The sequence below is a fragment of the Gavia stellata genome, chromosome 25 (genome assembly GCF_030936135.1).
Source record: "Gavia stellata isolate bGavSte3 chromosome 25, bGavSte3.hap2, whole genome shotgun sequence".
NCBI lineage: Eukaryota > Metazoa > Chordata > Aves > Gaviiformes > Gaviidae > Gavia > Gavia stellata.
In genome coordinates this window covers 7,740,248-7,760,980 of record NC_082618.1, presented here as the reverse complement: position 1 = coordinate 7,760,980, position 20,733 = coordinate 7,740,248, and the positions used below count along the sequence as shown (strand labels likewise).

At 65.3% G+C, this 20,733-nt stretch overlaps 1 protein-coding gene across 1 annotated transcript in view; it reads left to right on the top strand.

Annotated features, from left to right (window-relative positions):
• Positions 1 to 19,107, top strand: part of MYO18A (myosin XVIIIA) — a 33,312-nt gene extending 14,205 nt beyond the window's left edge. Inside the window, exons 10-41 of the mRNA XM_059829216.1 lie at positions 454 to 465; positions 1,001 to 1,177; positions 1,256 to 1,346; positions 1,432 to 1,624; positions 2,132 to 2,218; positions 2,984 to 3,125; positions 3,207 to 3,366; positions 3,450 to 3,636; positions 3,726 to 3,963; positions 4,867 to 4,976; positions 5,090 to 5,155; positions 5,446 to 5,574; positions 6,001 to 6,144; positions 7,088 to 7,177; positions 7,276 to 7,395; positions 7,472 to 7,583; positions 7,734 to 7,861; positions 8,026 to 8,180; positions 9,318 to 9,441; positions 9,520 to 9,720; positions 10,019 to 10,129; positions 10,447 to 10,551; positions 10,663 to 10,809; positions 10,901 to 11,014; positions 11,192 to 11,308; positions 11,411 to 11,494; positions 11,742 to 11,879; positions 12,556 to 12,741; positions 12,824 to 12,963; positions 13,633 to 13,677; positions 15,278 to 15,400; positions 18,831 to 19,107. Of these exons, the coding sequence (XP_059685199.1) occupies positions 454 to 465; positions 1,001 to 1,177; positions 1,256 to 1,346; positions 1,432 to 1,624; positions 2,132 to 2,218; positions 2,984 to 3,125; positions 3,207 to 3,366; positions 3,450 to 3,636; positions 3,726 to 3,963; positions 4,867 to 4,976; positions 5,090 to 5,155; positions 5,446 to 5,574; positions 6,001 to 6,144; positions 7,088 to 7,177; positions 7,276 to 7,395; positions 7,472 to 7,583; positions 7,734 to 7,861; positions 8,026 to 8,180; positions 9,318 to 9,441; positions 9,520 to 9,720; positions 10,019 to 10,129; positions 10,447 to 10,551; positions 10,663 to 10,809; positions 10,901 to 11,014; positions 11,192 to 11,308; positions 11,411 to 11,494; positions 11,742 to 11,879; positions 12,556 to 12,741; positions 12,824 to 12,963; positions 13,633 to 13,677; positions 15,278 to 15,400; positions 18,831 to 18,969 (4,115 nt within the window). The 3' untranslated portion in view covers positions 18,970 to 19,107. The remainder of the gene's footprint in view (positions 1 to 453; positions 466 to 1,000; positions 1,178 to 1,255; positions 1,347 to 1,431; positions 1,625 to 2,131; positions 2,219 to 2,983; positions 3,126 to 3,206; positions 3,367 to 3,449; positions 3,637 to 3,725; positions 3,964 to 4,866; positions 4,977 to 5,089; positions 5,156 to 5,445; positions 5,575 to 6,000; positions 6,145 to 7,087; positions 7,178 to 7,275; positions 7,396 to 7,471; positions 7,584 to 7,733; positions 7,862 to 8,025; positions 8,181 to 9,317; positions 9,442 to 9,519; positions 9,721 to 10,018; positions 10,130 to 10,446; positions 10,552 to 10,662; positions 10,810 to 10,900; positions 11,015 to 11,191; positions 11,309 to 11,410; positions 11,495 to 11,741; positions 11,880 to 12,555; positions 12,742 to 12,823; positions 12,964 to 13,632; positions 13,678 to 15,277; positions 15,401 to 18,830) is intronic.
• Positions 19,108 to 20,733: the final 1,626 nt, after the last annotated feature.

Here is a 20,733-nt window from a genome sequence, read left to right as displayed (position 1 = left end):
CGGGGGGAGCATCCCCGCATTCTGCTCGGGGCGAGCATCCCAGCCTCAGCTCTGTGCTGCTCCTGGAGCCTCCCCTGCATGTTGTGGACGCTGGGGATGCTCAGAGCCAGCTCAGCTGCACCAGCCCCCGTTTCCTTGGCCCCTTGACACTTGTACCGGGGCGGATCCGACAGTGGCTTCCCATGCTTCGGGGCAGAGCTGAGCTGCTCCCCGCCAGTGCCCACGGTGCAGCTGGGGCTCACAGGAGGGGGGCCCCCACGCCTGGTCGCAGCGTCTCACTGCAGCGATGCCTGGGGAGAGGCCAGGCTTGGCATGTGCGTGGCGTGGCGGTGCCTGCGTGTGGCGTGTTTCGGTAGGACGGCGTCCCCGTGCCGCGTGTCTGCGCTGTCACGTGCCATTGTTTCTAACCCCTGTCTCTGTTTGCATGGTGCATGCTGCCCTTTTGCAATGCAGACGCCGACGAAGGTAAAGTCTTGTTCTCTGCGTGTATCTCTGGCTTCCCCCTCCCACGTGCCACCACCTTCCCACTGTCGTGTCCCTGTGTGTCACCATTAACCTGCTCCCACCTCCCCTGCCCTCCCCTGGCATCTGTGTGCTTGTGTCCAGCAGCCACGGTCTGTCCTGCTGCGGCACAGCGAGGCTGCTCGATGCATGTGGCCGAGCAGGGACGTGTCCCCGTGCTGGGGTGGCTCAGAGCCCCGCACCGTCGCAGGCCCCAGGGTTCCTCGGGCAGCGGTGGCAAGGGGTGACCCCCGCTCCCAGCCCCACGGCGTGGCTTTGGGTTCAGCCCTGCAGAGGCACGAAGCCGTTCACCCCTCGTCTCCTCTAATCAGACCCCAAAACATGCTTCCCGGCCCTCCGGCACCAGCCGTGTGCTCCCACTGTGCACAGCATCCCCAGCCTACTCTGGGGACCCTGAGGTGGTCCCAGGTCTGGCTGGAAATACCCCCCATTTGGAGGGATGCCCCGGCTGGCGCTGAGCCCCCTTTCCACCCTCCAGCCGGGCGGAAGCAGTTTGCACGGCACGAGTGGGCTCAGAAAGCCGCCTACCTGCTGGGCTGCAGCCTGGAGGAGCTCTCCTCCTCCATCTTCAAGCACCAGCCCAAGGGCACCCTGCAGCGATCCACCTCCTTCCGGCAGGGCCCTGAGGAGCCCCCCCTGGGCGACGGCAGCACAGGTAGGGTGAGGGACGGTGGGGACAGCGGGTGGCCCCAGGGGACACCGGGCTGGGGACACTCAGGGTTGCCTTGGCCAGGTCCGAAGCTGACGGCGCTGGACTGCCTGGAGGGCATGGCGGCTGGCTTGTACTCCGAGCTCTTCACCCTCCTCATCTCCCTCCTCAACAGGTAGGTGCTGAGGGACAGGGGGGAGAGCTGGGGGGGCCGGCAGCCCCTGCTCACCCCGCTGTGTTCCTTTGTCCCCCCTCCCCAGGGCACTGAAGTCGAGCCAGCACTCGGTGTGCTCGGTGACGGTGGTGGACACCCCCGGGGCACAAAACCCCGAGCTGGCGGGGCAGAGCCGGGGGGCCACCTTCGAGGAGCTCTGCCACAACTACACCCAGGAGCGCCTGCAGCTTCTCTTCCACCAGCGCACTTTTGCCCGCGAGCTGGAGCGCTACAAGGAGGTAACGGGGACACCCAGGGCTGCCATCACCTCCTCCCCTCCCCTTTCTGCACAAGCATCTCCTACGATGTCCCCCCCAATTTCTTACCCTGCAGTCGCTCTGGACTGCGTCCAACCGAAGCTCTGACACGATGCTCAGTGCAGCAGGGGTTTCCCCAGGGCTCCCACCACCGGCAGTGCCTTTGCCGGCAGCTTTGGCCCCAGCCAGGCGGCTTTGCCTCCAAACGTGCCAGGCTGGGAGGTGATGGGGTGGCTGTGGGGGGTGGTGGTGGGGAAGATCACTGCTGCCGCTCCATCTCGGCGCTGACAGCCCCTCCATGTGTTCTGGTTCCCCCTCGGCACCCAGCATCGCCTTCTGCCATGCCGGCACAGCCGGGCGGTGGGATGCTGGGAAAGCCCTTCCTCCTGCCTCCTCCCCGTGGAGACCAAGGCCCTGAGTTGCTGCCGGTCCCTATCGCTGCTCCCCCGCCGCATGGGCACTAACCATGCCTCTGTCCCCCCTCGCCAGGAGAACATAGAGCTTGCCCTGGCTGATGCCGAGCCCGGCTCCTCTGGCTCTGTAGCTGCTGTAGACCAGCCCTCGCACCAGGCACTGGTAAGCACCCGCCGCGCTTCCTCGTGACCGCATCACGGCAGTTTGTAGCATGAGGTGGCGGCTGGGCGGCTTTCCTGGCCCTTCGGCGGTAGTTAGGGGAAGCAGAGGGGCTGTCCTGAACGCTTGGCCATGAGAGTGCGGCTATGGGCGCGTGTGCAGCCCTTATCCCTGGTGAATCCCCCAGTATGGCATCCCCCACCACCTCTCCTGTGCTGCGGGAAGGAGGGCGAGGAGCCCTTGGGCGATCCCCAGGGTGCTCCAGTCCCTGGGGTGCACCAGTCCCCAGGGTGCTCCGGTCCTTGAGGTGCTCTGGTCCCTGGGATGCCCGGTCCCTAGGGTGCAGGGTCCCCAGAGTGCACGGGTTCCCAAGGTTCTCCAGTCCCTGGGGTGCTCTGGTCCTCGGGGTGCGTAGGTCCCCAAGGTGCACCAGTCCCTGGGGTGCTCCAGTCCTTGCTGGAGGAGGCTGCAGAGACCAAAGGGGGCTGCTAGCACCCACCCTGTGCTGGGTTTCACCCCGCGGGTGCCTGAGCACAGCGTTTTCCACCTCAGCGAGCATCTTGCTGCCTGGAGTATTGCGCACTGACTCTTTCCCTGCTGGGTCTCCGTTAAGCAGGGGCCCTCTCACGTGGTGCCCGCTTTGCCTTGCTGCTGACAGTGGCCAAGGTTGCACGCTCCCCGGGTGGCCCAGGTCCCCTGTGTCCTCCCGTCCCTGCCCTGGGGGACACTGACATGCAGGGCCGGGTGCAAGCGCAATGTCGCCCGCAGGTCCGGTCGCTGGCCCGCACGGATGAGGCGCGGGGTCTGCTGTGGCTGCTGGAGGAGGAGGCGCTGCAGCCGGGCGGCAATGAGGACACTTTGCTGGAGCGGCTCTTCTCCTACTACGGCCCCCAGGAAGGGGGCAAGAAAGGTCAGGGGGGGCCCGGCACCACGGGGCCACGCGTTGGCAAAGCGCCGGTCTCGTGCCCATTGGTGCCATGTCTCCCCACAGGGCACAACCCGCTGCTCCCCAGCGACAAGCCCCGACACTTCCTCCTGGGTCACAGCTCGGGGACCAACTGGGTGGAGTATGATGCCACGGGCTGGCTCAACCATGTCAAGCACAACCCGGCCTCCCAAAATGCCTCCGTCCTGCTGCAGGAGTCACAGAAGTGAGTGGGGTCCCGGGGCGGGGAGGGACACGGTGGGGGGGAGAGGTGATTTTGGGAGGTGACGTCCCCTCCCTGCTCCGCAGGAAGGTCATCAGCAGCCTGTTTGCCGGCCGCGGTGGGTCGGCGCTGGTGCTGTCGGGCTCAGTGGCGGGGCTGGAGGGGGGGTCCCAGCTGGCCCTGCGCCGGGCCACCAGCATGCGCAAGACCTTCACCACCGGCGTGGCCGCTGTCAAGAAGAAGTCCCTCTGCATCCAGATCAAGCTGCAAGTGGTGAGTGAGGGGGTGCCAAGGGGGCATCCCCGGGTCCAGCTGTGGCACTGCTGCGTGTCACCGCTCACCCTGCTCTCCCATGCCTGCAGGACGCCCTCATCGACAGCATCAAGAAGTCCAAGCTCCACTTTGTGCACTGCTTCCTGCCCAAGGCGGCGGGGGGCGGCGGGGACCCCCGGGCTCTGCCGTGCCGGCGGGTGAGCGGCAGCGAACTGGAGCTGCCGGCGGAGCACTGCGAGGCCGGGCTCATGCAGCTGGACGTGCCCCTCCTGCGTGCCCAGCTCCGCGGCTCCCGCCTGCTTGACACCCTCCGCATGTACCGCCAAGGTGAGCCGTGCCGCCGGCACCCCTGGCACCCCGGGCGGGGGGATGCCAGGGCTGCAGTGTGCATCCCATTGCGGGGATGGATGCCGTGGGGGTCCTGGTTGCATCTCCTCCCTGGGGAGCCAAAGCTCCCCCGGGGAACCCCTTCGGCACGTGCCCTTGCTCCGAGCCCCATGGCTTCCAGCCATCCCGCCAGGGCGGTCCTGTCCCTGTCTCCCCTCCTCCACGGGGCTGTTATCTACTTCGGGGACAGGCATGGCCTTAATTGGGTGTCTCCGCTGGTGCCGCCAGCTCCTGGCAGCTCTCCCGCTGGCAGCCGGCCCCTGTCCCGCTGGGGCGAGGGACTCCGGGTCATGCTCAGCAAAGCATTTATCAATACGCGTGGCCGGCCACCCAGCCGAGGTTTTATTTCCTGGAGGCTGGACCCTTCCTGCCACGATTGGAAATCGATGCTGCCCGCACACCTCCTGGATCGATGGCCGTGGCCAGCCGGCTGTGCCGTGGTCAGCGTCTCTGTCGATACCGCGTCGTTAATTAAGATGTGGAGGCTCAGCACTGTGAGCCTAATGCAGAAGTTGGCTGCGGCTCAGAGCGGAGCCGGAGTGGGGCCTGTTTGCTTGCACAAGCGACACACGTGTCCCTGTGCTCCTCCTGAGGCCGGAACTGGCCACTTTCTCCCCAGATCCCAGCCAAAATTGCTGGAGGACACAGCCAAGGAAAACCTCCCGGGCAGGGTCAGGGTGCTCCAGCCGTGCCCAGCCCCCGGGGGAGCTTTTGCCACATGGGGTGACCCCATCAGCTCTCCAAAAGATGGGCCCCAGGGAGTCAGGGCACGCAGGGCTGTGCCTGCCGTCCCCTGGGCGTCCCGGCTGCCCCTGCAGCCCTGCTCTCCCTTGCTCCCCGCAGGGTACCCCGACCACATGGTGTTTGCGGAGTTCAGGCGGCGCTTTGACGTCCTGGCCCCGCACCTGACCAAGAAGCACGGGCGCAACTACATCGTGGTGGATGAGAAGCGGGTACGTGCCCTGTGCCGGGGCCAGCGCTGCGGTCCAGGGTCCCCTGCACCCTGGGGTTCCCCTGCACCCTGGGGAGCCGCCAGCCCGGCCCTGACACCTCTCCCTCCCCGCAGGCAGTGGAGGAGCTCCTGGAGTCACTGGACCTGGAGAAGAGCAGCTACCACATGGGCTTGAGCCGGGTATGACACCGAATGCTGGCTGCGGGTGCTGGCGACGGCACGGGGCGGGTGCGGGCGGCACAGCTTGGCACAGCGTGGCGGGGCAGCACAAGAGCGGCACTGTTCGCTCCCACCTACAGCATTCCTCGTGCCTCGTGCCGTGGGAATAAAAGCCCCGCAGTGGGGGACAGGACCAGTGACTGCAGAGGGGAGAGCCGCATCCCTGCCGGCCGGGGCGGCGGGAGGGTGGCACGGCGTGGCTGGAGGGATGTCGGCACCCGTCGGCATCTCGCCCCGCTCCCCTCCCGCAGGTGTTTTTCCGGGCCGGGTCGCTGGCCAGGCTGGAGGAGCAGCGGGACGCACAGACCAGCAGGAACATCACCCTCTTCCAGGCGGCGTGCAGGGGCTTCCTGGCACGGCAGCAGTTCAAGAAGAGGAAGGTTCGTCCCAGCGGCTCTCCCCTCCCCGCTCCACCGCACAATTTCGCCTAAAATGGGCAGCGCAGCCTTTCTGCCGCTGCCTGGGCCAGCGCCTCCTCCTCCCGCCTCCCCCCGCGCCTGCCCAGCCGTGGGGGGCCAGGGGGAACCGGGACGGCCGGGGGGAACCGATGGGGAGGGTGCTGGGCATTGTCACGGCAGGATGAAGCGGCGTATCGGCTCCTACTTTTATTATTAAAGAGGGCGTAAAATAGGCATCTTGGCAGTTTGGAGGGGCTGGAGGGAATCAAACAGCAGATAAGCCAGGCGCAATTAACCCAAATGCTAACGAAGGGGAGCGTGCCGGGGTGCCGGCAGAGGTGCTGAGCACTGCCCGCCCTGCTTTGCCCTGCCGGCGGCACCCTGTGCTGACACCGTTGCCCCGCACAGATCCAGGATTTGGCCATCCGGTGCGTGCAGAAGAACATCAAGAAGAACAAGGGGGTGAAGGACTGGCCCTGGTGGAAGCTCTTCACCACCGTGCGGCCCCTCATCGAGGTGCAGCTCACCGAGGACCAGATCCGCGGCAAAGACGTGGGTACCTCTGTGCCGGGGGACGCTGGATGGGGCAGGGTGGGCTCGGGGGAGTGTTGGTCCCGGACAGGGCCCTGCGGTGGGGTGCGATGCAGGACTGCATGGTGGGGTGGGATGCAGGATCCCGCGGGGGGTTGGCATGCAGGAGCCCACAGTGGGGTGGGATGCAGGAGCCCATGATGGGGTGAGGTGCAGGACCACGGCTGCCCCGCGCCCCAGCGCCAGGCTCGAATTGCTCCCTAATTTGTGAATCAGCATGTCATTAGCATCCCGAGAGCCTGCTGTTGCATGAGCCCAATTACAAGGCGTGGAGAATGGAAATGAAACCGTGTGCCGAGAGGCATATGCGGGGGCTCCATGCCGCGCTGGCAACCAGACACTCGTGCCCCCGCTGAGCCCGCCCGGCACGGAGCTGCTGCCTGGCTCAGCTTTCACCCCGACCCGCCAAGGATGGGCACCCGGGGTGGGGGCACCTGGGCCCCCTCCTGCCCCGCTGCCAGCCTGTGCTGGGACCAGAGGAGGGGAAAGACGTGCTTGAAGCTGGCAGCAGGGCACGCCTCCCCGCTGCTGGCTGGTGGTCCCCGGGCATCCCGGTGGGCCCCCACCCGGGCTGGGTGCACCCAAACCCTTCAGTGAGCTGCTGATGGGTGGGCTTACTCCCACCCCTCTCCCAGGGGGGTGCGGGGACTCCTCTCCGGCTTTGCCGGGGCTGCCTGGCGTTTTGACACCATTTATGGGGTTGGAGTCGGCACAGCAGCGGAGCAGATTGGGGAAAGTCCCTGCCCAACCCTTGGCAGGGGAGAACGGCCCCCGCCCTGGGGAGCCCCCACCCTGCCCACCCAGCGCTGGGGGGGGACTGGGGGGTGCGGAGACCTGCCAGGTTTCTGTCTGCCAACCTCTTCCCCTTGCGCCTGCCCCCTCCCTCACCGCCGCTCTGTTGCAGGAAGAGATCCAGCAGCTGAAGAGTAAGCTCGAGAAGGTGGAGAAGGAGCGTAACGAGCTCCGGCTCAACAGCGACCGCCTGGAGAGCAGGGTAGGTCCTTGCCGGCGCCGGGACGGGGTGCGGTGCCGTGTTGGCTTGCCCTGGCACCTGCCCCGGCCCACAGTCCCGCTCCCCCCCCCGCCTCCCAGATCACAGAGCTGACATCGGAGCTGACGGACGAGCGAAACACCGGCGAGTCAGCCTCCCAGCTGCTGGATGCCGAGACGGCCGAGAGGCTGCGGGCTGAGAAGGAAATGAAGGACCTGCAGGTACACGCGCCTCTCCCCGGCCTCGCGGCATCTCCCAGCCCCCCCCGGTGCTCATCGTGGCCGTGTCCCCTCCCAGGCCAAGTATGATGCTCTGAAGAAGCAGATGGAGTCAATGGAGATGGAGGTGATGGAGGCTCGGCTCATCCGGGCAGCCGAGCTCAATGGAGAGCTCGACGATGATGATTCAGGTACCATCCTGCCTCCGGTGCTCGCTGCTGGCACACCCTGGGTGCCCCATGGTCACGGCACCATGCCCCCCTCTCCACGGTGGCATCACCCACCTGTGGGGCCCTGTACCACCCCATGCAGCCCCTCGGTGACCCCATTTCCCCGCGCAGGCGGCGAATGGCGGCTGAAATACGAGCGGGCAGTGCGGGAGATCGACTTCACCAAGAAACGGCTGCAGCAGGAGCTGGAGGACAAGCTGGAGGTGGAGCAGCAGGGCAAGAGGCAGCTGGAGCGGAGGGTGAGTGGGGCTCAGCCCCAGGGACCCCCCAGTCCTCCCGGCGTGGGGATGGGCAGAGGGTGGGCAGCCGCTGCCTGCTCGGAGCTGAGGGAGCATGTGGCCAGGGCAGCGGGGACATGGTGGCTTCCTGGAGCCCTGACCGCCCTGCCTGCTCCTGCCCGCAGCTGACGGACCTGCAGGCAGACAGCGAGGAGAGCCAGCGGGCGCTGCAGCAGCTGAAGAAGAAGTGCCAGCGCCTGGCCGCGGAGCTGCAGGACACCAAGCTGCACCTCGAGGGCCAGCAAGGACGCAACCACGACCTGGAGAAGAAGCAGCGGAGGTGGGGACCGTGCGCTGGCAGTGGGGGGGACACAGGGGGACGGCATCGTCGCCACACGGCGAGCCTCTTGCAAAGCGGCGTTACCATTTTAGCAGGGATTTGGGCACTTCACCAGCTCCCACTTGGCCGAGGCGTCTGTGGCGGGATGGGGCTGCCCGGGTCAGATGTGTTCATTGTGGGGGGGGACCCCGATGCCCTTTTGGGGGGCCCAGAGCCAAGTGATCCCCCTGTGTGGGGCTGTGCCCCATGGTGGAGGCTGCTCGTGGCCCATGGCTCAGCTCAGCGCTCGCTCTCATCCCGTCCCCTTTCCCAGCCCCAAAGTTTGCTAACGTTATTAAGCAGCAGGGACGCTTTCATCTCATTATGGTAATGATCACATACACAAATACAGCAAGAGAATCCAATCTAATTAATTTCAATTTCCCCGGATTGGAGTCTGTGCTAATGCAGCTGTTTATTACCCAGCGCAAGGAAAAATGGGGATTAGCTGCCGAGGTGTTTAACGCAGGTCACAAACTCAAGTGCGGGGTTGTTTTCCAAGCCCCAAAGGCAGTGATTTCGGAGCAAACCAGGCTGATCCCATCCCAGGGGCATGGCTGCCTGGCTCCAGGCTGCGCTGAGCACTCCCCTGCCAGGGGCTCATGTCCCCTCCGGGGATGGGACCGGTGCCATCCCGCGTGGGACCGCAGCACCGGGCTGTGGCTGGGGGAGCCAGCTCCATCCCTGCTGGATACCTGCCCATGCGTCATGGCCTTTCCACGTCCTGCTTGGAGGGCATGGTGTCCCCAGCTGCCACCGCGTAGCCATGCCCCCACCGTTAGCAGCCACGGCCCCGCCGGCACATGCCGGCCCCGTGGGGCGGCTGATGGTGCTGAAGGGGTCTGCGCTGCAGGTGCTGCGCTCTCCGTGAGCCACTGAATGAAGGCATCAGGAGTTTCTCCAAGCGGCTCCGCACCGCTGGGCTGGCAATTAAAGGCTCGTCAACAGCACGTTTCCAAGAAGCATCCAACGGCACACTGTCCTTCCTGCTGCTGTGGGATGGGGATGCTCAGTGTGGGGCTGGCGGTACAGGGCTGGGGACCCATCCCAGGTGCCCGTTGTGGGGCACTGAGCGACCACCCCACTCTCCCCGTGCAGGTTTGACAGCGAGCTCTCACAGGCGCATGAGGAGGCGCAGCGGGAGAGGCTGCAGCGGGAGAAGCTGAGCCGCGAGAAGGACGTGCTGGTGGCTGAGGTCTTCGGCCTCAAGCAGCTGCTGGAGGTGAGCGGCCCACAGTCCCTTCCCCGGCCCCCCAGCCAGCGGACACCCCCGGCTCACGGTGACCCCTTCTCTTGGCAGGACAAGGACTCGGACATCACGGGGCTGACACAGAAGGCAGAGGCGCTGGAGGCCGAGCTGCAGGACATCTCCTCCCAGGAGTCAAAGGACGAGGCGTCCCTGGCCAAGGTGAAGAAGCAGCTGCGGGACCTGGAGGCGAAGGTCAAAGACCAGGAGGAGGAACTTGACGAGCAGGCTGGGACCATCCAGATGCTGGAGCAGGTACGGCGGGGAGGGGCGAGGTTTCTGGGTGGGGTGGTTTCGTGCAGGGCTGTTATTACCTGGGCCGGGCTTGCCCGGGAAGCGGAGGCGGTCGCCCTCAGCCCGGCGTTGGGCCAGGCACCGCCGCTGCCGACACTGCTCCTGCCGCTCCGTGCCATGGCCCGGCAGGTCACCATGGGGCGGGTGGCCCAGCCAGCCTCAGACCGGGGGTTTTTCCGGGTGAGCAGCACCCAGGGAGTGGCGTGGGGGTGTCCCCATGTCCCCTTTGCTCTGACCGTGTTCCCCCCCAATTTTGCAGGCCAAGCTGCGGCTGGAGATGGAGATGGAAAGGCTGCGGCAGACCCACGCCAAGGAGGTGGAGAGCCGTGACGAGGAGGTGGAGGAGATTCGGCAGTCGTGCCAGAAGAAGGTAGGTCTCGGCTGTGGCCCCTCTGCCCAGGCAGGGGCAGGATGCATTCACGTACCCCGGCAAGGTGCCAGGAGCTGCCAGCCGGGCACCATCACGCAGCGCCCGGGTCCCACGCGGCCGCGGCCCGGCTCCGCTGGCCCGGCAGGTCTGACTGGTCCCTCTGCTGCCCTGGCCGGTGTGCGCCGGGCTTTGCGCTTCTGATTGCGCAAACACCCGGCCGGTGGGGTCACCCGGCGTCCCCGGTATGTGGCGACACACGCGGCGGGGGTCCCGGCCCCTTCCCGCCACCCTGACCAGCTGCCTGGGCTGTCCCCCAGCTGAAGCAGATGGAGGTGCAGCTGGAGGAGGAGTATGAGGACAAGCAGAAGGTGCTGAGAGAGAAACGGGAGCTGGAGAGCAAGTTATCCGCCGTCAGCGAGCAGGTAGGGCGCAGGGCAGCTGGGCACATGCCTCACTCTGGGGACCCCGAGGTGGCCGTGGCGGGGTGGGCACCCTGCCGGTGCAGTGCCCTGGCACGGTCCCCCCTGCCACAGGCCAACCAGCGAGACTTTGAGACGGAAAAGCGCCTGCGCCGGGACCTGAAGAGGACAAAGGCGCTGCTGGCTGACGCACAGATCATGCTGGACCACCTGAAGAACAACGCACCCAGCAAGAGGGAGATCGCCCAGCTCAAGAACCAGGTGTGCATTCAGATCCCCCCCAAAACCGCAGCTCTTGAGGGGTGTGGGATGTCCCCGTCCCCTGGCCGGGCGCTGAGCCGTGTCCCCGCAGCTGGAGGAGTCGGAGTTCACTTGTGCAGCTGCTGTCAAGGCCCGCAAGTCCATGGAGGTGGAGATCGAAGACCTCCACCTGCAGATCGACGACCTTGCCAAGGCCAAGGCAGCGGTAAGCGTTTTTGGGGTGCGATGCACCGTGATGGGGCTATGCCCCACCTGCACCCAAGGGGACACCCCCACCGGCGTGGCGCACACCGGCAGGGTGACCCCACGCTGTTTGGGGTGGGTTTGGGGGGTGGGTGCCCTGCTCCCGGGTGCAGTGGGAGACCCAGGCGACTCCCCGCAGCTGGAGGAGCAGTTGAGCCGGCTGCAGCGGGAGAAGAACGAGGTGCAGAGTCGGCTGGAGGAAGACCAGGAGGACATGAACGAGCTGATGAAGAAGCACAAGGCGGCTGTGGCCCAGGTGAGGGGGGAATGGCGGCCGCAGCACCCCCAGCCCCCCATAACACCCCTCTCGGAGCTGACACAGTGGGGTCCCCGCTGACAGCCCCGGTGTGTTCCGCAGGCGTCCCGGGACCTGGCGCAGATGAACGACCTCCAGGCGCAACTGGAGGAGGTCAGCAAGGAGAAGCAGGAGCTGCAAGAGAAGGTGGGGAGCGCTGACATGGGGCACGGGCGTGCACCCCGAGTGAAGCCGGGGAGGGGGGGCAGAGGGGCACCCAGAGACCTGCTGCCCACGCTGGGGGGGGGGCCCTGTCCCCTGGAGGGTGCAGAGCAGTCCCATGGGGAGCTCTCCGCTGGGACAGGAGCAGCGTGGCTGGCAGCTCTGCTCCAGGGCGGCGTGGCGGGGGGCTGGGGAGGTGGTGGTCGAGGCTGAGGCTGTTCTCCCCCCGCAGCTGCAAGGCCTGCAGAGCCAGCTGGAGTTCCTGGAGCAATCCATGGTGGACAAGTCACTGGTGAGCCGGCAAGAGGCCAAGATCCGCGAGCTGGAGACCAGGCTGGAGTTCGAGCGGACGCAAGTCAAGCGCTTGGAGGTAGGCGCTGGGCTCTTCCTCCGCTCCAGCTGGGACTGGGATGCAGCGGGATCATGATGAAAAGCTTCCCAGGGGGTCTGCTGAGTGCATCCCCAGTATCGTCTCCCCGGGACCCCCCACGCCGCATCCCTCCCCTGCCACCAGCCTGGCCCCGGCCCCGCAGGGAAAGCTCCCTGCAAGCGCCGATAACAGTAATCCACCACCCAGCCTGGCAAAGTGCTGCTATTTCCCTGCATTGACTTAGGGAAATTATAGACTCCCGGCCCTGCTAAACGCAGCCTGCTTTATATTCTGCCTTTGCAGCTCTGTTGAGGGAGTGGAGCAGCTTAGCTCTCCTCTTAATATTTTCCTAGCTGTTATTTCCCTTCCCCGCTCTCTCTGCCGGGGCCATAAATATGCAGCGGCTGGCTCAGCGGCTGGCAGAGAACAGGAGCTATTTTTTCCCTACGTTACACGCTGTAATTACTTCACACACAGTTAAATCTATTTTTCCAATTCGACAAAGCCCCCGCGGTTGTTCTGCCCCTTCCCTGGCCCCGGGGTTTTTTCTCCTCCATCTCCTTGTGTAAATTCACGAGCATGGGATCCGTCCTCGTGTGAGCCCTTGGTGGGTGTTGCTGCAGGGTGAGGGGTCCATGGGGTGATCTGGGATGACCCCGCGCCTGCTGCTCCGCAGAGCCTGGCCACGCGGCTGAAGGAGAACATGGAGAAGCTGACGGAGGAGCGGGATCAGCGCGCAGCCGCCGAGAACCGGGAGAAGGAGCAGAACAAGCGGCTGCAGCGACAGCTTCGCGACGTCAAGGAGGAGATGGGCGAGCTGGCCAAGAAGGAGGCGGAGGCCAGCCGCAAGAAGCACGAGCTGGTGAGGCGCCCGTGGTGGGGCCGGGCAGGGGGCTGGGGGGGTTTCCCTGGGGTACCCAGCTCACCCCACTCCCTCCCTGCAGGAGATGGACCTGGAGAGCCTGGAAGCCGCCAACCAGAGCCTGCAGTCGGACCTGAAGCTGGCCTTCAAGCGCATCGGGGACCTGCAGGCGGCCATCGAGGATGAGATGGAGAGCGACAGCAACGAGGACCTCATCAACAGGTGAGAGCGCCTGGGCCTGGCTCCTGCGCGAGGCACGTCACCGGGGCTCACCGCTTCTCCTCACCACTTCAGACATGCCATGGGGACCCCTCGGCTCTGCCTGGCCCTGGCAGGATGCCATCCATCCATCCGTCCATCCATGCATCGTGCACACGTGCATCCGTCCATCCATGCATCGTGCACACGTGCATCTGTCCATGCACCCGTGCGTCTGTCCATATACGCGTTGTGCACACGTGCATCAGTCTGTGCATCTGTGCATCCACCCCTCCCTCCACCCGTGGCCCCCGTGCAGCTTCACCCGCTTGCGGAGGTGCCTGAAATGCAGCCAGGGCCGTGCCGGCTGGCTGGCAACAGCCCGGGGAGCCCCAGGAGCCAGGGCAGCGCAGGCTGGCAGGAGGTCTGGGATGCTGGGATCCAGCCCGACCTGGGATGCTGGGATCCAGCCCGACCTGGGATGCTGGGATCCCGCCCAGGATACTGGGATCCAGCCAGGTGCAGCCCCACGCCGGGGGTGCAGGGCAGCCCCACCTCCCTCCCCTGGCCCTTCCCCACCATTTAATTTGCCCCCCATTCGTTCCCCACCCACTTGGTCTTTTTTTTTCCCTTTCATTTGATTTCCTTTCTGTTGTGTTTCTCCCCCTTCTGACCCCCCCCAACCCCTCCCAGTTTGCAGGACATGGTGGCAAAGTATCAGAAAAGAAAGAGTAAACTGTGAGGAGCTCCTCTTTCCTTCCCCCCCTCCCTTAACCCCCACCTCACCCCCGCGGGCCGGGGCCCCGCATGCCGCTGGCCCACCTCCGCATGCCCTAACAGCACCCGCGGCACGGCACGGCACGGCATGGCACGGCACATAACCGCATCCCACGCGGGGGGACAGGGGATGAGCCCCGGGCCAGGGCGGGGGGTGCTGCTCCACCACGGCTAATGGGGAGCGTATCGGTGTGAAGCAGTGACGGAGCCCCGCTGTGATGCAGTATCAATATCCCCCATCGTGGTCGCTCCCCCGCGACCCGGGTCCCGCTTAACTAACGACATGCTCACCCAGATGTAAATTGCGTTTGATGTGGAGTTTAATTCCGCCGGTTATAAAACCTCAGCTGCCCCCGGACTTCGTTTACGGGGCTCGTCGGCGGGGGGGGGGGGGTGGTTGTTGTTGTTGTGTGTTTTTTGTTGTTTTTTATTTCAAGCCGAGCGTTGACTGGATGTATTGCAGGGGAGGGAGACGCGCGTGATGGAGTGCAGCTCGTTGCTTTGAATTTAACGAGGAGAATGCATATTCAGGGTCTATCCCAGCCTGTCCCCTGTGCCGTCTGCCTCTGTCCCCAGGCAGGGAATAAGCCCAAAGCCGGGTGGATAAAGCGGCCGTTTAAGATCATATGATATAACCCTTCCCCGGCAGCGGCTCGGTGGGAGCCCTTGCGTCTTGCTGGCCGGCGGCGGGGTGGGGAGAGAGGGGGCCGTGCCACTTCGATTTCCTTATAGATCCCGCCGGTACTGCCGTAACCCTAATGAAAGCTGTAAGCAGTTAGGTATTAAGGGAGATTTATGCAGGGATGCTTTTAACGTGGAGGAATGGATTTTGCAATGCATACGGCACCTTCTTTCTAAAGGCAATCAATATGGTTACGAACAGACGTTATAAATTAGATGGTTTAAGCCAGATAGGGCTTTTTTTACGCCGGGACGTAAATCAGGGGCTCTCCGGCACAGCAGTGCTGTAAATCTGCCCACCGCGCTCCTGCGCCCGCCTTGCCGGAGTCGTTTCTGTTCTGCCTGCTAAACTCCTGTTTACCCAGGGCCATCAACATCGCTCTTCCTCACTGTAATTTTGCATTCGATGGTGGCCTATAAAACGAACCCACTTATTTCCTGCCCAGCCCCGGAGCTGGAAATCTCCCCGTGTTTCTGGAGCCGTGCCCTGCCTGCTGCCCCTCGCTGCCCTGAGGCCGGCCCCGCTGTCTTTACCTTTCCAGCCCTGGAGCTGTGCAGTGGCAGGGGGTCACATGGGGCAGAGGGTGCAGGAGCCCCTTGGCTGGGCAGGGGGGTGGTTTGGGGGTTTGGGGGGTGCGTGGCACGGCTGTGCTTCGGGGAGCCCCTAACATGCGGGTTTAGCTGCATGCATGCAGGTTGTGCCCTGGGAGATGGAGCAGGACTGTCGGACTGGGTTTAGCCCATGCCGGGGTGCACAGGCAGTGGGTGCTGGGGGGATTCAGCATCCGCCAGCGCAATTTTGCCTCCCCAGCACCCAAAATCTCACCACCGCATGCTCACCTCTTGCTTTTTCTCCCACCCCGACCGGCTCCTCTGGCAGCGACGGTGACTCGGATGTGGACTCGGAGCTGGAGGAGCGCGTGGACGGGGTGAAGTCCTGGCTCTCCAAGAACAAAGGCTCCTCCAAAGCACTCTCGGATGACGGCAGCCTGAAGGGCAGCAGGTGGGTGCAGGGCCGGGCGCAGGGCTGGCTGGCGGAGGACGGGGTGGGCTGTGCGGGGGGACGGCCGGGGTTCAGGGTGGGCACCCATGGGACGTGGTGCTCTGGGTGCTGTACTGCCAGACGGTGCTTGCGTGGCCGGCCAGGGAAGGGTTAATGCTGGTGAATGGCTTGGTGGTCTCCACTGGGGACACAGGTCCCCATGCAGAGGGGGACCCCTGGTCCCCCTCCCCAGCATTCCACCTGCAGCACCGCAGCCAGCCGCTGCGGCACCGGGACCGCTCCCCCGGAGGTGCATGGGCACCTGCAGCGCCCACCCTGTCTGCCTCCCCGGGGGTCGCGATGGTGGGCTCCAGCCCTGCGCATCGTCCCCACACTCTGGGGCTGGGTCCCCCCTCCATCCTCCCCTCGTTTGCAGCTCCACCACATCCCTCCCCGCACCTCTCGGCAAACGCCGGCTGCCCACGCAGCCCCTGGCAGCCCCGGCGGAGGGGGGGACATGCCCGGGTGCCTCCACGGCACAGGGCTGGTGTGGGGCTGGGGCACACAGCCCCGCTCCCCGGGGAAGGCGCTTGCCTGCTGAGCGCAGATTGCTTTCATCCAAACCCAATTTCCTAGCAGGGCTCCGGGAGTCCCGGGGGGCTCCCCCCCCCTCTGCCAAGCAGGGGGGAAAGATCTGAGCCGGTTTTTCTTAATTGGTTTAATTTATTCAGCGGTGCAGATGTAAAACATTTTGTTATTGGAGATAATTCCACCTTTTCTGAAGTTGGGAATCAAATGCAGCGGCTCCAGGTAGCCGACAATGAAATAAATTGAATGCAACACTTTAAAGGGGAATCAAAGTGCCGGGGTAGAACAATTCCCCCATTTACATGACATTTTTCCACAATGCTATTTCCCGCTGACGCAAATTACTGAGGCTGCCTCGCCACCGCGCCGTCCCCCCCCGCCCGCTCATCTCCGTCTCTCTCTTGCCTCCCCGATGCGTGCGTGGGGCCGCGGTGCCGCCGGCACAGGTCAGCCCCACCGGACGGTCCCGAGGGCGAGGAGCGGCCGGTGTCGGTGTTGAGCTGCCTCAGCTATAGGAAGCGGCCGGGCCTCAAGGACTCCATAGGCGGCCGTGGGGATGAGCAGACGCTCTTCAGCGCTCTTGGCGAGCGACCACCTTCCCCCGAGCGTGCTGCCCGTAGGGCGGCCCGGGGTGGCGAGCCTGAGGACCGCGCGGCCGTCATCGCCCGTGCCTTCGCCGACGCCAGCGGCCGGGCTCAGCAGGGGCTGGGCAAGCGCTGGTCCCTCTCGGCCGCTGATGGCGAGAAAGCCTCCGTCGCCTCTGCCCCGGTGAGCCGGGCCTCCTCTGCTTCCTGGCGCGGGCTGGAGGACGGGGACGAGGGGGATGAGGGGTGCTCAGTGCTGAGCTTCGCCCTCTCCAGCCCCGGGAGCTTGCGGAGCCGGCGCGGGGGGCCCGAGGGTCGCCCCGAGTCGCGGCTCTCCCTGGCCCGCAGCCGCATGGAACAGGCGGACGAGGGGTCCCGCGGGCAGCCCCCCCTGGGGCGCAGCTTCTCCGTGCCCCCCCGGCCCCGCAGCACCGCCTCCGAGGAGGGGGATCCCAGGGAAGCCCGCCCCGTGGGTCACCGCTCCTACCTTGACCCCGACCTGGAAGCTGCCATCCAGGAGGTGCTGAGCTACTGCCCACCACGGGCTGGGGGCTGCTCCAGCCCCGAGGCCGACTCAGGGGATGACAGACGGAGCGTGCGAAGTGTGCGGAGCGCGGCCCCCCTGGGCGCTGCCGACCGCCCCACCAGCAGCCTCCGTCGTTCCGCATCCGCCCTCGACTTTTCCCGGCGCGCCAGCCGGCGCCGCAGCAGCTCGGGCTCCTCTGAGGAAGAGGGGGAGCGAAAGAAGAAGAGTGCCAAGAAGCATGCCAAGAAGGCCAAGAAGAAATCCAAGAAGAAGAAGAAGAAGCAGCAGTCATCTTCCGACTCGGGTTCCTCCTCCGATTCCTCTTCCGATTCCTCCTCCGGCTCCACCAGCTCCTACCGCAGCACCTCCAGCGTCAAGAAGGGCCCGCGGGTGGCGGGGGGCGAGGAGCCGGGATGCCCCGGCCGGGGCAAGAAGGAGGAGAAGCAGCGGAAGAAGCAGGTCGACAGCCTGATGATGAAGTACCTGTACCGGCCCGAGAGCGACTGAGGCAGGAGGTGGGAGCGGTGTGTGCCGTGCAGCATGAACTTCCCCGTGTGCCACTAACCGCTCACCCTAACTCTTGCCCGGCTCCGGGCACAGAGCCCACCTCTGCTGGGCACCCTAGGATGGGGCACCCAGCTGTGCCCGCAGCAGCCCCGCTTTTGGGGTGCTGCAGGGCATCCCCAACGCATCTCTGGCTGTGGGGAGCATCCCTGGCATGGCCATGGTGGGACCGGCAGCTGCCCGTGCTGCCAGGACACAGCGTGTTCGGGATTAGCGGCTGCAGGCACTGGGAAGAGCTAATCCCTTCCTAGCGCCCCGGCCACCGGCCAGGAGGCGGCTGAATTTATTCCTTCAGGAAATTCAAGGGTTTGCTGGCCGGCACCTGCTCATCCCGGGGGATTCGCCATCCCGGGGACGGCGGTGGGTCCCGAAGGCAGCGGGGAGGAGCGGGGCGGGTACTAACACGCACCCGCTGCAGTGTGTGATTCCGGGGGGGAGGCAGCACCCGCAGCGGGGGAGCCGGGGTGGGCGGTTGGGGCTCGGAGGTGTTTCTCAGGGCGGCCGCATCCTGCTGCCCTGCACCGTGTAGGGTGCCTGTGATGGGGAATCGGGGTGTGAACAGCCTCACCCTGCAGGGCTTTGGGGCTCTGCACCCTCTGTGATGGCAGAGGAGAGGGTGCACCGGGGCTCACTGGCAGCAATTTCGGAGCGGGTTCGATCCTTTCTGACGGCTTGAGTAGGAGAAGGGCTGGAGGAGGGAAAAAAGCCTTTTGGAAATGTGGTCGCAGCTGGGTTGCCTGCTGCATGCCGGGCTGCCCGTCCCGGGGCCAGGGAAGGCATCACAGGGTGGCAGGGGGGGAAAAACAAGCCCAGCACCCAGCCATGGGCTTCAGTGCAACCGGGACCCTCGAGTGGTGGCACCCGTGAGCACCAGCATTTGCACCCACGGCCACATGCCTTTTTCTGAGCGCATGGTGCCGGGTGCCCGTGGGGGCTGCAGCTGCTGGGCAGGCTCAGCCCAGCGAGGAGTCGGTTGTGGTGGAGCGTGCCCCAAATATCTCAGAAATAATAAAAAAGGTGGCGATCGAGGCTCCATCCAGCTGGCTGCCAGCGTACCGGCTCGCCGCGGCTCCTGCTGCGGCCAGAGGGGAGGTCTGCCCGGCAGCCGAGCCCTGCTGTGGCACTGCAGCGTGCTGGGGCACAGAGCCCCCCCTCTGTCCCCCCACTAACCCCACTCTCTCCCGCACAGCCCCCCGAGCTCCCGGCACCTCTTTGCCTACGACAGATGGGACGAGGAGCAGGACGCCGGGGAAAGCACACGCCGTTCCTCCCGCAGCTCCCCCAGCGCCAGCGAGGTGGACAGCCGGGCCGCCGAGACCCCCGCTTAGCCCCCCACCACCCTTGCCCATCGCCCCAGAAACACTCAGCTCCACGGGGCCGCCCCCATGGCAGCCGGTATTTCTTCTGCGCCGGCGGGGGGGACACACAGCCGCCCCCCCCGGGTCCTGGCCGCGGGGGTAGCAGCCCAGCCGGCTCGCTGGCTGCAGCCCCCACGCTGCTCCCACCCCGTCGGTCCTCGGCGGCAGAGCCAGCAGCTCCGGCACCCCGGGTTTATTCCTCAGTGCCTGCTGGCTCCTTATTTTATAACTTAAACTTCCCCCCCCTACCTCCCCGGCACCCCCCCGGTCCTCTTAAGCCCCTTTTAGTTGAGCCAAAGACGTCTCTCGCTGGCCGGGCCCTGGGGAGCAGCTGCCCTGCAGCCGGGAAGCGACGTGGGGACAGGGTCTCACGCACCCCCCGGGTTGTCGTCACACCCCCCCTGTCCCCCCACCCCTGCCTGGTTATTTTGCACTAGCCCAGCTGTGCATCCCCCCCACCCTCTTTACTTTCAGTATGAAAATAAATGTCATTTCTGGCTGGTGATGCCGGCTGCCGCCTGCTCCATGTGCCGGGGGGGCGTCACCCCGTTTTGGGGGGGTGTTTGCATGGTGGTGGGGGCTGGTGGGACAGATCCAGGCCCGGCCAGGATCCAGGGCTGCATGGAGAGGCCGAGCCTGGCACCTTCCCCGAGCCTGCTGCACCCATGGGTGATGGGGAGGGGAGGGGGGAGACGGCCCTCCTGGGTGCCAGCACTGAATCATTTATCAATCTTCATAAATATGCAGATGAGCAGCAGGGATGGGAGCCCTCTGCCTGCCGGCGTTAATTATTTAACGCGGAGGAGATGATGATGTGCATTGCCAGCCGCCTGTGCGGCACGCGGCTCAGCCTCAGCTCCAGCATCCGCCGGCCCGTGCCGGGTGCTGGCCTCTGCCCCCCGCCCCCCGGCCCAGGGACCCCCGGGACCCCCCGCACCCCTGGGACCCGGGCAAACCAGGTCATTTCATCCCTTCTCCCACCATCTCTTGGAAACAAATGGGCCAAGCTCAGCGCTCGCTGCCATAAAGCCACGCTGCGCTAATGCGCTTTCATTAAGTGGGAGCGATCTAATGATAATAAAATGGCACATTTAACATTAAAACATTTAACTTGACTCCTAAGCGAGTGTGTCTCTCCGCGCTGTTCCAGCTCCATCTTCATGAGGCTGACAAAGCTCCTTAATTTGTTTCTGGGGAGCGGGTGCTCCGAAGAGACAGCTTGGCACCGCGCGGCATGGGGGATGTCGGGATGCAGGGATGCTGGGATGTGGGGAGGCAGGGATACAGGGATGCTGGGATGTGGGAATGCTGGGTTGTCAGGATGCAGGGTGCAGGGGTACAGGGATGCAGGGGTGCTGGGATGCAGGTAGCAGGGATGTGGGGGTATGGGGATGCCAGGGTGCTGGGATGTGGGGAGGCAGGGGTGCTGGGGTGCGTAGATGGAGGGCTGCTGGGATGGAGGGGTGTGAGGATGCTGGGTGCTGGGATGGCGGAGTATGGGGACGTGGGGACGCAGGGTAGCTGGGGTCTGGGGGTAGAGGGGTGCTGGGGTGCAGCATGTTGGGACACCAGGATGCAGGGAGATGGAGATACATGGGGGATACAGGGAGATGGAGATACATGGGGATACAGGGATGCGAGGATGGTGGCACACTGGGGTGTAAGGACACCGGGATGCATGGACAGATCTGCAGGCCAGTGCGATGCCATCCAGGCACGGCCGGGGCCCCACAC